General features: G+C 36.3%; 3 protein-coding genes across 4 annotated transcripts; 2 read left to right on the forward strand and 1 right to left on the reverse strand.

Annotated features, from left to right (window-relative positions):
• Positions 1 to 917: 917 nt before the first annotated feature.
• On the forward strand, positions 918 to 3,562 carry LOC102620919 (probable U6 snRNA-associated Sm-like protein LSm4). 2 transcript variants are annotated; one of them, XM_025098558.2, is made up of 8 exons: positions 918 to 1,083; positions 1,167 to 1,229; positions 1,554 to 1,595; positions 1,742 to 1,840; positions 1,973 to 2,050; positions 2,538 to 2,577; positions 2,866 to 3,033; positions 3,224 to 3,562. In XM_025098558.2, exons 2-8 carry the CDS (start codon positions 1,227 to 1,229, stop codon positions 3,244 to 3,246), a joined length of 453 nt encoding a protein of 150 aa, XP_024954326.1. In that variant the 5' UTR covers positions 918 to 1,083; positions 1,167 to 1,226; the 3' UTR covers positions 3,247 to 3,562. The 2 variants fall into 2 exon arrangements, with proteins under 2 accessions (XP_024954326.1, XP_006479933.1); XM_006479870.3 differs by lacking the exon at positions 1,167 to 1,229 and having other exon boundaries at positions 919 to 1,166.
• Positions 3,563 to 3,934: 372 nt separating this feature from the next.
• LOC102621572 (WD repeat-containing protein GTS1) lies at positions 3,935 to 8,191 on the reverse strand. The gene is made up of 8 exons (XM_006479871.4): positions 7,932 to 8,191; positions 7,575 to 7,782; positions 7,364 to 7,456; positions 7,173 to 7,247; positions 6,148 to 6,258; positions 5,397 to 5,488; positions 5,144 to 5,228; positions 3,935 to 4,478 (listed from the first exon to the last, which is right to left on the reverse strand). The coding sequence occupies exons 1-8, from the start codon at positions 8,069 to 8,071 to the stop codon at positions 4,113 to 4,115; spliced, it is 1,170 nt and encodes a 389-aa protein (XP_006479934.1). The 5' UTR covers positions 8,072 to 8,191; the 3' UTR covers positions 3,935 to 4,112.
• An 8-nt stretch (positions 8,192 to 8,199) lies between these two features.
• LOC102622158 (pentatricopeptide repeat-containing protein At2g21090) lies at positions 8,200 to 10,368 on the forward strand. Its single transcript, XM_006479873.4, has one exon. It carries the CDS (start codon positions 8,351 to 8,353, stop codon positions 10,166 to 10,168), a length of 1,818 nt encoding a protein of 605 aa, XP_006479936.1. The 5' UTR covers positions 8,200 to 8,350; the 3' UTR covers positions 10,169 to 10,368.
• The last annotated feature ends 1,667 nt before the right edge of the window (positions 10,369 to 12,035 follow it).

The following is a 12,035-nucleotide window of genomic DNA, read 5'->3' on the forward strand; positions in this document are numbered from 1 at the left end:
TTTTTATTTGCACTTTTCCATGCTGAATTATTTTTCTCTTATGTTTTGATAGGTCAAAGCAGTAGTGAAGTTGAAAATTTTTGAAAATACACATTAAATCCATTTGCACTTTGATTACACTGGGGAGGGAAGGAAAGGTGAAGTGCGTGAAAGAAATAAAACATGGCAATTTAAGGGTAATTATTCACCGACCACTTATTTTTTTAGGCTTTTTTAAAAATAGATCATTCTTTTTTTTTTTTTGGCTGAATTCCACCTGAAGTTACATTTCTTTGCACCTGTGCACTTTCGTTTGGAGACGACGCCATAGGGGCAAATTGGTCATTTCACTGGTGCAGCCCCCAAAACAACGTCGTTTTGCAACTTTGATTAGAGAAAACGGAAAAATAGTCCAGAGTAGAGCAAACAACGAGAATATCTATTATTTGTTCACACATTGGGTGACCCACCATGCATGAAGAACTGGTAAAGAATTGTAATTTTTTGGTTGGGGGCAAAATAGTCATTTGTACAAGATTTAGTTAGTTTTCTTAACATTCTCTAGACGGAAGTGGACATGTGCAAAAAATGTAATTTTAAGTGGAATTCAGCCAAAAAAAAAAGAATTATGTATTTTTGAAAAAGTTCGAAAAAAATAAGTGGTCAATGGATAATTTCTGTAAATTTAATAATAAAAATTTTAAGTAAAAGAGGTGTACAAAATTGCTGGGTTAAACTATCCTCACCGTGGAATTATTCTTCCTCTTTTTTTTTTCTTTTTTTTTTTTCCAAAGTAAAATGAAAACTAACTTTACATATTTTAAGTTTTTAACTTGGACGTTGCATATTATCGTAACTAAAAAGGATATGTTACCAATTAACATTATGTAAAAAGTGCGGGGTACGTAAATAATTATAGATTAGTATGTTTTGACGGTAGCGGTGGCATAGTGACGCGGTGACTACCGTGCTCAACAAAAACCCGCTCGATCCGTTTTAAGCGAAAGGGAGAGATCGAATTTGCGAAGCCGCCTTCAGTTCTTCTTCTCTCCTCGAGTGATTGAAGTATAGTTGCTAGGGTTTTGAACTGGAGTAGCTGAAATTGTAATACACTTACTTTTATGCGAGATTCGGAAGCTTTGTTGAAGCCGTTTCGTAATCGTTCTGACTTTTGACTTTCCTTGCAGGTTTTTTTTTTTTTTTTTTTTAATTTCTGCGGGGTTTAGTTTTCTCGTGCCCTAGAAATCATGGTAAGTTATTTACTTCAACTATTCTTGCCCCGCTGTTTGGTTGCCCAGAAAATAGAAAACGAAAACTATATATTACAAATTCATTGTATTGTATAATTTTTTTTTTTTGCGGGTGGGGGTGTTTTGGCTTCTCTTTTTGTGTTGTATGGGCTTTGCAAAACCTAAATATTATCAATGCAATAAAAGTCTCAAAAGCAAAGTTATATTTTTTCAGGCAACCATTGAGGCATTGAGGTTGTTTCTGGTTTATATTCTATTCATGAATTTCTGACGACTATCCCTGTTAATTATCTAATCGACTTTTGTTTCTATCCCTCTTTGCAGCTTCCCCTTTCTCTACTTAAAACTGCACAAGGCCATCCTATGGTAAGGGATTCATCCTGTTTTTTTTTCTGCTTTGGTCTATATTCTTTCCAATGAAATTATCACTTTTATTTATTTATTTATTTATTTTTGTTGGGGGGGGGGGGGGGTTACAATCATAATTTTTGGTGATTTTTTGTTGTTAATAGTTAGTAGAACTGAAAAATGGGGAGACTTACAATGGACACTTGGTCAATTGTGATACTTGGATGAACATCCATCTTCGTGAAGTCATCTGTACATCTAAGGTACTGTATGCTTTTATTTAGCTCTTTTTATTTTCTAACTATACTTCTATATTTTAGAGTGTGTTTTGTTTGATTATCTAAATATTGTTGGCTTACAAGTTCACGAGTAGGTCTAATTGGAATTTTATGTAGGATGGAGATAGATTTTGGAGAATGCCTGAATGCTATATCCGGGGGAACACAATTAAGTATCTTCGAGTTCCTGATGAGGTATATGGTATATCCATTCATTTTGTTGTTTATCTTTGCTTTGGTGGGTGCTCCTTTTCTTTTTGTTCATTCAACAGAGGCTTCTTTTCTCTGAAGCAAGTTTAAGTTCATGTACTAAAAAATCACCCAGCAATGAAATAATTGTTCTATCTAGATGATGGGTTGATACATTATCTTTATTTTCCTGTTGGAATGTGTTCCATCTGCCCAAAAATACCTTCCAATATTTGACCAAAATATGAAATAAAACATGATGTAATTGTCTCAAGATCAGCATAAAACACAGTTAAATGATATCTGAATAATTATGTTTGTTAATAGTTCTCTTAGTTCTCAGATCTCTGGAACTAGTACTGTTGTTTCACAGAATTTTCATGAATTTTTTTGGCAGGGAACTGAATTCAAATATTTTTGACTTTCATATTCTTATTGATTGCTTTGGTTTTGGTATATTTAATTAATTATGTACTGTTGCTTCTGAGTTCAGGTGATTGACAAAGTTCAGGAAGAAACCAAGAGTCGTTCAGGTACGCTTTACTCTCACTTTTTCTCTTCTTTCTGTTTTTTGTTTTGTTTAAGCAGGGGAGGGGAGGGGGTTATGTTTACTGGTTATCTAGTAGGGAAATTTACTTCCAAGTATTGTGCATCCAGGAACTTGTAAGAATTAAGTTGAATTCTATTACTTGTTGCTATTCAAGTACTCAGTTTCCCTTTTTGTCTTATTTATTATGTGCACCTAAGTAATTTATTTGCACTTCGCATAATCTCTTTGAGCTCTACAACCAAGTAAATTTGGAAACTTTGGCCTTATTCAGATCGTAAGCCACCTGGGGTCGGTCGTGGCAGAGGAAGAGGTAGAGAGGATGGTGCTGGTGGAAGGCAAGCAAAAGGCGTTGGGCGTGGTCTGGATGATGGTAGTGCTAAGGGAGTGGGTGGAGGCCGAGGCAGGGGTGGGTCTGGTGGAAAGCCTGGTGGTAGCAGAGGTAACACTTCACTAAAATGTTGAAAGAGTGAGGAGTTTATAGTATGATTTTGATGCACAACTTATAAATTTAAGCACAGTTCCTCGTCTTTATGTGTTCACAATTATATTTTTGTTTCCATTTTGTAGACACTCTAGCTTGCAGCACATCTACAGTTATTGCCAGCTTACATTTTCTAATTTAATGTCAGGTGGAGGGCGAGGTCGAGGATAGTCTGTTACAGAAGACCAGAGGGCAAGCTTGTTATTTTCTAAGGCATTTTGTGCCCATCTTCTATGTGAATTTTCTGGTTTCAATTCGCATATGTTAATTTAAGCTTGTAGTTTTGTTTTTCATGTCTTTTTCTTCTATGTGAGATCACCGAAGTTGAATTTGTTGATTTTCATTACCAAATGTATGTAGGGTCGTATCACAGAGCTAAATTAAGCTTGTAGTTTTGTTTTTCATGCCTTTTTCAATCATTGGTTTTTCATTGTCGTTTGAAACTGTCAAGACGTGTTCATCCAGTTAATTTTAGAGAATTCTGCCATATCTTTGGTTATTCAGTTATTTGGTGAAAACGTTCCCTGTTTGCCAATAATATTAAAGCAGTTGGCAGGTTGTGACTTCTCTCCATCTTCAATGCACCTTCAATCACCTTGCAAAATGCCAGATGCAACAGCAATTACAGAGTTCAATTGTCTTTAAACCTGACTTTACTGATAGGGAGTGTAATTACCTGTAGTGGGAGGAGGTAGAGGATTAGAAAATATTTTAGGCTTTACATTCCCCTCTACCTTTTCAGAAAGAAATAAAAGTACAAGTAATAAATAAATAACAAGTTACAAGTAGAGGTCACTTTTATGCGTATTTGTATTTTCGACCACTTTTAGATTCAAAATTGACCGTTTGTTTTGTGAAGTTGTTGGTTTAAAGTACGGTTTTCATTCCTTCTTGTTTTTCTCCACTTTTTTGCAAAACAAAGAGTCTAAAGATACACTGGTACAAAGGATTCATACAACACACGGTGCAGGTAATTTTTTCTTTTAAACCAAGAAAAGGAATCAAAATTGGACAATCTTTCCATAAATTTTGGGTCGTCAGTAAGGATTATGCCTATTCTTCTTGTGTGTCTTCGGTGATCTCATAACCATTGCGTTAGAGATCCACGAGCGATTTATCTCGGAAGAATCATCAGACAACCAACAGCACAGGCGGCCATCCTCACCACCTGTCCAGCCAAAAATTCCATGGCTTTGGGCAGGCCTTCCCTGCACGCTTGGCATAGGCAACACACTACGAACAACGGCTGTGTGGCCACCTACAAGAACTGCTTCTGGAGGTCCTATTGTTGCCGCTCCTCCATAATTTACAGGGAAATAGCCCACTGTACCAGCACCAGTGCCTCCAATAACCCACAAATTCTCACCCTCGCCTGGATAGTGGCAATCAACAAAATAATCAACCTGCCAAAATTAGGTAATTGGTAAAGAGAAATTGATATTGCAGTGCAAACTGCAAAATATTGTTACTTTCTTATACCAAAAGACGATAAATGCAAGCAACATTTCCGCATCCACATAGTTTCCAGCTTAGACACAAATTCAGGGTCTTTTATTCCGCAGACCATTTCTATATCTACAGTTCTGTTACAGTCACAGATATGTGGCCCTGTGACTTGGACTTTTCTTCAAGATCAAATTTAATTTGAACCTTGCTTCTTTCAGATTTCCTGTATGAGATAGTGACAAGTTAACAGGAATGCAAACTTAGATCAAGTGTGCAAACTGTCTTTTTCTCCAAAGCCAAATCTTGCAAAGGCTATTTGCTCATTCATTATATTTATTGAATAAAGCACGATGCACCTGAGTGATAACAATATAAGAAAAACAAATTTCTGTGCATCTGCCATAAAGACATCACAGTTGGTTTAACCTCCTATAGTAGTAAGAAGCAAGAAGATAAGGTTCAAATCACCCTGCACCAACGTTGGTAAGGGGATTAATTGGGGACAGGATTGGATTAGGTGCATGGTAACTGAGGAAAAACAAAAAGTTTCTGTGCATGAACAATTCTTTTCTTTCACTGATCTAGCAAGATGAGTAGAATCTCTTGAGTGGACAAGACTTACATCATCCAGTGTCCAACTGTCGGAGGCTAATGAACGAGCATTCTCAAAGCTAGCTACATTCTGCCCGTCCTTCCAATCCCAGATACTACAAGTAATAGCAAATTCAAGTATATAAGAAGTATTAGCAATTCAAGTATAAGATATGTGTAGGTGGAATATTAGCGATGTTCACACACTTTAGGGTCAAATTTGGTCATACATGAAGGTAACAGAGTGAAAAAAACTTAAAGCAGTTACTGGAGAAGAATGATACCTCAAGGTTTCGATGTGTGTCAAACACCAGAGATGTTTATTTGTTTCTCCAAAGAAGCCCACTTTCCCAACGGACGTTCCCACATTGATCACCTACGATTAAAACAATTAAGTCTAACAAAACTTCTACGTGGTAGGCCTTGTTAAACAAGATACAGTAGACATAACATTTTCACTCCTCTGCAAGCAGAATGCAGAAGGAAGAGAAACACCACTAACATACGGAAAAAGCAATTAATGTGAGAAGTGCCTGAGCACATTCAAAAAGGCAATTAGCACACATGTTGAAGCAAATTGGGTAGATATACACAACAGCAGAAAACCACTCTGAGAGAACCAGAAGTTCAACCCTGATATGCAGCCAATAATTCAAAGTCACTTCAGAGAAATTTCCATCTTGGGTCTCTTTGACAGACACAGGTAAATACTAATTGCTCCAACATGCGCCTATAATTTTACCTATCTAATCAAGAAATGATTCCAAATATTTCCAAGAGAACAAAATGCCTCAGAAGCTCATAAAATGAATTAGTGGAAAGTAGCTACCTTCAATGACATGACGATTTCTCTTTGCACCAAATAATGGCTAGTTAGTTTGATGTACTATGATAAAGAATTGGATTGCTTCCTTCTTTAATTAACACCCCCCACCCCACCCCAGAAAAGAAAAAAATACCAATTACACTCCGCAAATGCAACCACATAGAATATTTAATTATGAATTCTTCATTCTCTTAATACACTTCACTTACAGATTCCAGAAGATCATCATCATTGATATCTCCACCAGTATCAAATGTACAAATCAATCCATCCACAGAAGCAGAAACAACCTTATTTTGATTGTTAGGCACAAAGTGAACCTGTAATAAATCATGACATTATTAAAATAAGGAGAAAAAAACGCTTCTATAATGAATACGCAAAGGAAGCAATAAATTTCTGCTGTGATATCAATTCATAAACAGACAGCATAAAACTTTAAGAACATCACTGAATAAAAAATCCAACAGTATTCACTGGCTTAAAGCTTGGGTATGTGATACCAACTTGTTCACCATAAAAGAACATGACCATTGCTTTGTTTCATTTGCACACAGAAAGCTACTGCATTTCTAAGCTGCACTCATCTTCTAGAGTTAAGTATAAAGTACATTTGAAAGAACATGTATATATATGCGTAGGTTTCCCCTAGCTTAAAATTTTGAGTTAAAAAGTTGACTTAATTTTGGATCCACTAAATCTGATGGTAAACATTTAAAGTTAAAATGTAGTATTATATATATATAGATTATTTAATTAGGGATTCTTTACCATATTAAAACCAAAGATAAGCTAAAAGACAAAAAAAAATACAGACTACAATGTGATATATTTTGTCATGTAGTGTATTGAAATTTATGTTTCTTTTTTTATCTTTTAGCTTGTTCTCGACTTTAAAACTGTGAAAAAACATAGATTTCAGTACACAAATAAAATACATAGCGTTGGAGTGTGTGTGTGTGTTTTTTTCCCCCTCCTTTTAGCTTACCCATTACTTTATTAAAATAAGGAATTCCCTCATCATAAAATTACTCGCGAATACCTCAACTTATAATCCAATATTTAATTACATCTGTACGTGATTTGCAGCCTCATCTCAATCCACTAAAACTTCAAGGTGTTGTCACATGAATAACTTTTATAATTTTAAGTATATGATTTGGCCAAAGTTAAACATAGATAAACATGAAAATAAAATAAATAAATAAATGTTGGATGGGCATCATAACGAAACCTGGGTGACATCCTCAACATGAGACTCCTCCAAACAAGCAACTTGCTTCTTGTTCCTCCAGTCCCAGAACTGTATCTGGATCAAATTATTTAAATATACTTAGATAAATGAATAAAAAGAAAGAATTGTGAAATCATATAAACTTGATAGCCCATCAGGAATTCTCTAGTTAAACTTCAATGTGCTCAAACCTGTGAACCACATCCAGCAGCAAGAAGATAATCAGTTGATCCTCCAAAAGAAAAACAGAAGATCTCCTGAGAACCAGCAGTTACACTCCATACCTGCAAAATTTGTAATAGATTAAAAAGAAAAATACTAAAAAACAAGGGACAAAATAAAAAAGGAAAAAGCACAAAATAAGTAGAATATTAAAATAGCATATATGTGAGCACACAGAACCTCATGGAATGATCTGGTGTCCCAAGCTCTGATGGTGCCATCAGAAGAGCATGAATGCAGAACGTGTGGGGTTGATGGACCTGAGAAAGATATTTGGTTTACAGTTGAAGAATGACCCTTGCACTCTCCAGAGTACTGACCGGTCACTGGTGAGTACAGTTTCACTACATTTGTTGACAGCGACACCGCCATTAATGACCAGTCATTCCTTGACCACGAATCAATAATAGACATCAAATTCCAAGCAATTGAGAAATGAAAGTTTGTGAAAAAAATCAATTTTTGTTTTTTGTTTTTTGTTTTTTTGGTATAAGAATCGATCTTTGACAAGAAGACAAGGAAAGTGAGAAGCAGTACTTAGGAACGATTTCAAAAACATAGTCGTCGCCGAAGTTGGTTTGAATTGAGTTTTTGAGCCCAAATCTCTTGATTGAGTTTACATTATCACAGCTCTGGGATTTAGGTTGAGATTGAGATTCTTCCGCTTCCATCTCCATCTCTGTGCCTTCTTCTTCCAGTTGTTGCTCCCGCCTTTCCTTTCGTGTGTGAGGTTTTTAGGGTTTTATTCGCGTTTTGTATAACGAAGTCTAATGGCAGGTTTTTTTTTTTTTTCACTTTTTTTCCCACGTCAGCCAACCAAAAAAAAAAAAAATTTAAAATGAATAACTGCTTTCACTTCACATGTCTTTATTGTTCATTCTCTTTCTGTTTAAATTATACACACATTACAGTCACTGATCTTCACTGCCTGGCGGCGATGCTCACCGGAGCTGCCAATGCCCTCTAATTTCTCGCCACGTGGCATAAATAGGAAGAATCTGCCCAATAACTGCCTCATTCAATCCTTTCTCAGTCTCATCTCTAAAGGCCAGCTCTCTGAGGCCATCTCTTCACTTGATTTATTAGCTCAAAGAGGCATTCGCTTGCCCGCAGAAACACTAGCTTTTATCTTACAACAGTGTGCTGAATCAAAATCTCTAAAATTAGGCAAACGGGTCCATCTCCATTTGAAGCTAACGCAACGCAAAACACCCACAACATTTTTATCAAACCATTTGATCAGTATGTACTTCAAATGCGGCAGTGATGTGGATGCGCGCAAGGTATTCGATAAAATTCCTGTTAAAAATTTATTCAGTTATAATAATATGCTTTCTGGGTATGCAAATTTAGGCATGATGAAGCATGCTAGAAATTTGTTTGATAATATGGCGGAGAGGGATGTCGTTTCATGGAATACGATGATCATAGGGTATGCAAAAAGCGGGGCTGTTGAGGAGGGTTTAAAGTTTTATAAAGTGCTGAGGAGGTTTTCGATTAGTTGCAATGAGTTCAGTTTTGCTGGTATTTTGACTATTTGTGTGAAACTGGAGGAGTTAAAGCTCACTAGGCAGGTTCATGGGCAGGTTTTGGTTACTGGGTTTCTATCAAATGTGGTGATTTCAAGTTCAATTGTTGATGCATATGCCAAGTGCGGAGAGTTGAGTGATGCTAGGAGACTGTTTGATGAGACCGAAGCGAGGGATGTTCTTACTTGGACAACTATGGTTTCAGGTTATGCTAAATTGGGGGATATGGAATCAGCTAGTAAGTTATTCAATGAGATGCCCGAGAAGAACCCAGTTTCGTGGACAACTTTGATTGCGGGGTACACTAGAAATGGTTTAGGCCAAAAGGCACTTGAATTATTTACAAGGATGATGATTCTTCGCATTAGACCTAATCAACATACATTTAGTAGTTGTCTTTGTGCTTGTGCTAGTATAGTTTCACTTAAGCATGGGAAACAAGTACACGGTTTTCTGATAAGAACAAATTTTAGATCCAATACAATAGTGATGAGTTCTCTCATTGACATGTATTCGAAATGTGGGTGTCTAAATGATGGCAGGCAGGTGTTTGATCTTACTGATAATAAGGAAAATTCAATGCTGTGGAACACAATGATTTCTGCATTAACACAGCATGGTTATGATGAACAAGCAATACGGTTATTTCATGACATGGTTAGATCAAGTGTGAAGCCAGATAAGATCACTTTGGCTGTTATTCTTAATGCATGTACACATTCAGGTCTAGTGCAGGAAGGGCTCACGTATTTTGAGTCCATGACACATGATCTTGGCATCATTCCCAATCAAGAACATCATGCGTGCTTAATTGAACTCTTGGCCCAAGCTGGATGTTCTGACCAGTTGATGAATCAGCTCGAGAAGATGCCTTATGAGCATGACAGTTATCTTTGGAATGCCTTACATGGTGTATGTAGAATCCATGGAAATATAGATATGGGAAGGAAAGTAGTTGATCAACTTATTGATCAGAATCCTCAGTCCTCCGCAACCCATGGGCTGCTTTCAAGTATATATTCTGCTCTTGGGAAAGGAAGATTGGTGGAGAAAGTGAGACAACTAATAAATGAGAGACAGTTCAAGAAAGAACAAGCAATCAGTTGGATAGAAATTGAAAATAAAGTACACGCTTTCTCTGTATCAGATAGCTTGCATCCTATGAGAGATGTATTATATTCAGTTTTGGAACAGTTAGCTGGCCAGATGGGAGAAGATGCTCCATCACTTGATGCAGACAGGTAGAAGTTTGTTGTTTCTACTCTTTGCTTGGTTTTGTTGAGCCAGAGTAGCTGAAATTACGTATTCTCTCCATTTTCCATGACTTGTAAAGGAGCAAAATTTTTAGCAGAAGAGGTGTTTGCATTTTGTTATGATTTTATTGAACTAAATTTTTACGTGGGGTAATTTTCAAAAACCTCCCCTGAGGTTTGAGCCTGTTGCAAGTAGATGGCCAAGATTGTTTTATTTGTAAAAAAGCCCCCGCCGTCAGTTAAATTTTCTGTTGACTGGTAGTTGACTTAGAAAAGACTATATTATCCCTAGTGACAGTGCACTGAGATCCTTTGCAACTCTCTTCAGTCAACTAGCAAGAAGTTGAGATTAAAATAGCAAAAATTGTGTGCTGCCACCCGTACAACCCTCTAAAACATCATTTTCCAAGTCAAGATCACTAAAGTACAGTACACCAGTTTCATTTCTATGCTTGATAGTTCTCACAGGAGAAGTCCTACCACTTAAATGGATCAACGAATCAACACACGAAGAAGATGAAACACCATCCTGCTGATAATCATCTTCCCCAAGCAGTAAGCAAGAAGATTCAGATGATTCATTCGAAAACAAAAATTCCATATGATGACCATATTTTTCTGATGGAGAAAACTGCTGAGCTGGAGCATATTTTTCAACCACCGAAGACACTCTAGGAGAATCTATTAAATCAGAATTTATCTGGGATAAAACACCATAAGAGCAAGTTGTTGTGGAGCCATCGGCTTGAATCATAGAATTGCAGTCTGAATCATCAACAGACTCTTCAGAGCATGTATCAAACTTTTTGTTAGAGGCCGCAACAGAGTTTTTCTACAAAGGATGATGTAAAATGTCAGAAACGCAATGAAGCAGATTCACCAAGAAAACAAAAATAAAATCTCTTACAACCAATCTTAGATGTTGAACTCAAAAATAGTCGTTCCCTTAAAGCAGACGCCAAAAGAAGGAAAAAAAAAACTTCTTCGATTTAAGGAAAAAGCTAAAACTCTTTACCTTCTTGAGATCTGCCGTTAAAACTCGGTCTGAGTTGAGATTAGCATTACTCAAAAATCTGCGTTGCGATTGCTCCAACCTTCTCCGGATGCATCCAACATTATCTATAGGCATAGCAACCGTACAAGTGACCTTATCAAAATCTGGAACCTGTGACAAAACTTGTCAGTACTCAGCTTGTATTTCAAATTGACTAGAGAACAATCTTCATATGTAGTGATGCATGTGTAAGAATACATGCTTCTGAGGCAAATGGACAGAGTGATCATATAAATCTTACATTTAATTGCCTTGACCTTGCTTTCTTTGAAAGGGATCGTATACACATACACGACTCAGAAAACGCCGTCCATTTTTGCTATTTTAATCTCAACTTCATGGGATGTTTGCTAGTTGACTGAAGAGAGTTGCAAAGGATCTCAGTACACTGTCACTAGGGATAATATAGTCTTTTCAAAGTCAACTACCAGTCAACAGAAAATTTAACTGACGACAGGGAGCTTTTTACAAATAAAACAATCTTGGCCATCTACTTGCAACAACCTCAAACCTCTGCGGAGGTTTTTAAAAATTACCCTTTTTACGTGATATTGTTGTCAGATTATCCAAAATTTTGAAAAGTGACCTCATAGGATACATGGTGCATTTGGGATTGAAGTTGGGCAATTGTACCTTTTAAGTTCCAATATTTAATTGTTTGCTAAACACTAACTGCTGTACCTTGAAATATATGTCAATAAAATTTTTCACTTGTATAATAAAAAATTTATTATATCTTTAATAATTTTGTCAAAATTATTATTTAAAATTTATATTTACTATATTTTATTAATTTTTATTTTAT

The sequence above is a fragment of the Citrus sinensis genome, chromosome 3 (assembly GCF_022201045.2).
Source record: "Citrus sinensis cultivar Valencia sweet orange chromosome 3, DVS_A1.0, whole genome shotgun sequence".
NCBI lineage: Eukaryota > Viridiplantae > Streptophyta > Magnoliopsida > Sapindales > Rutaceae > Citrus > Citrus sinensis.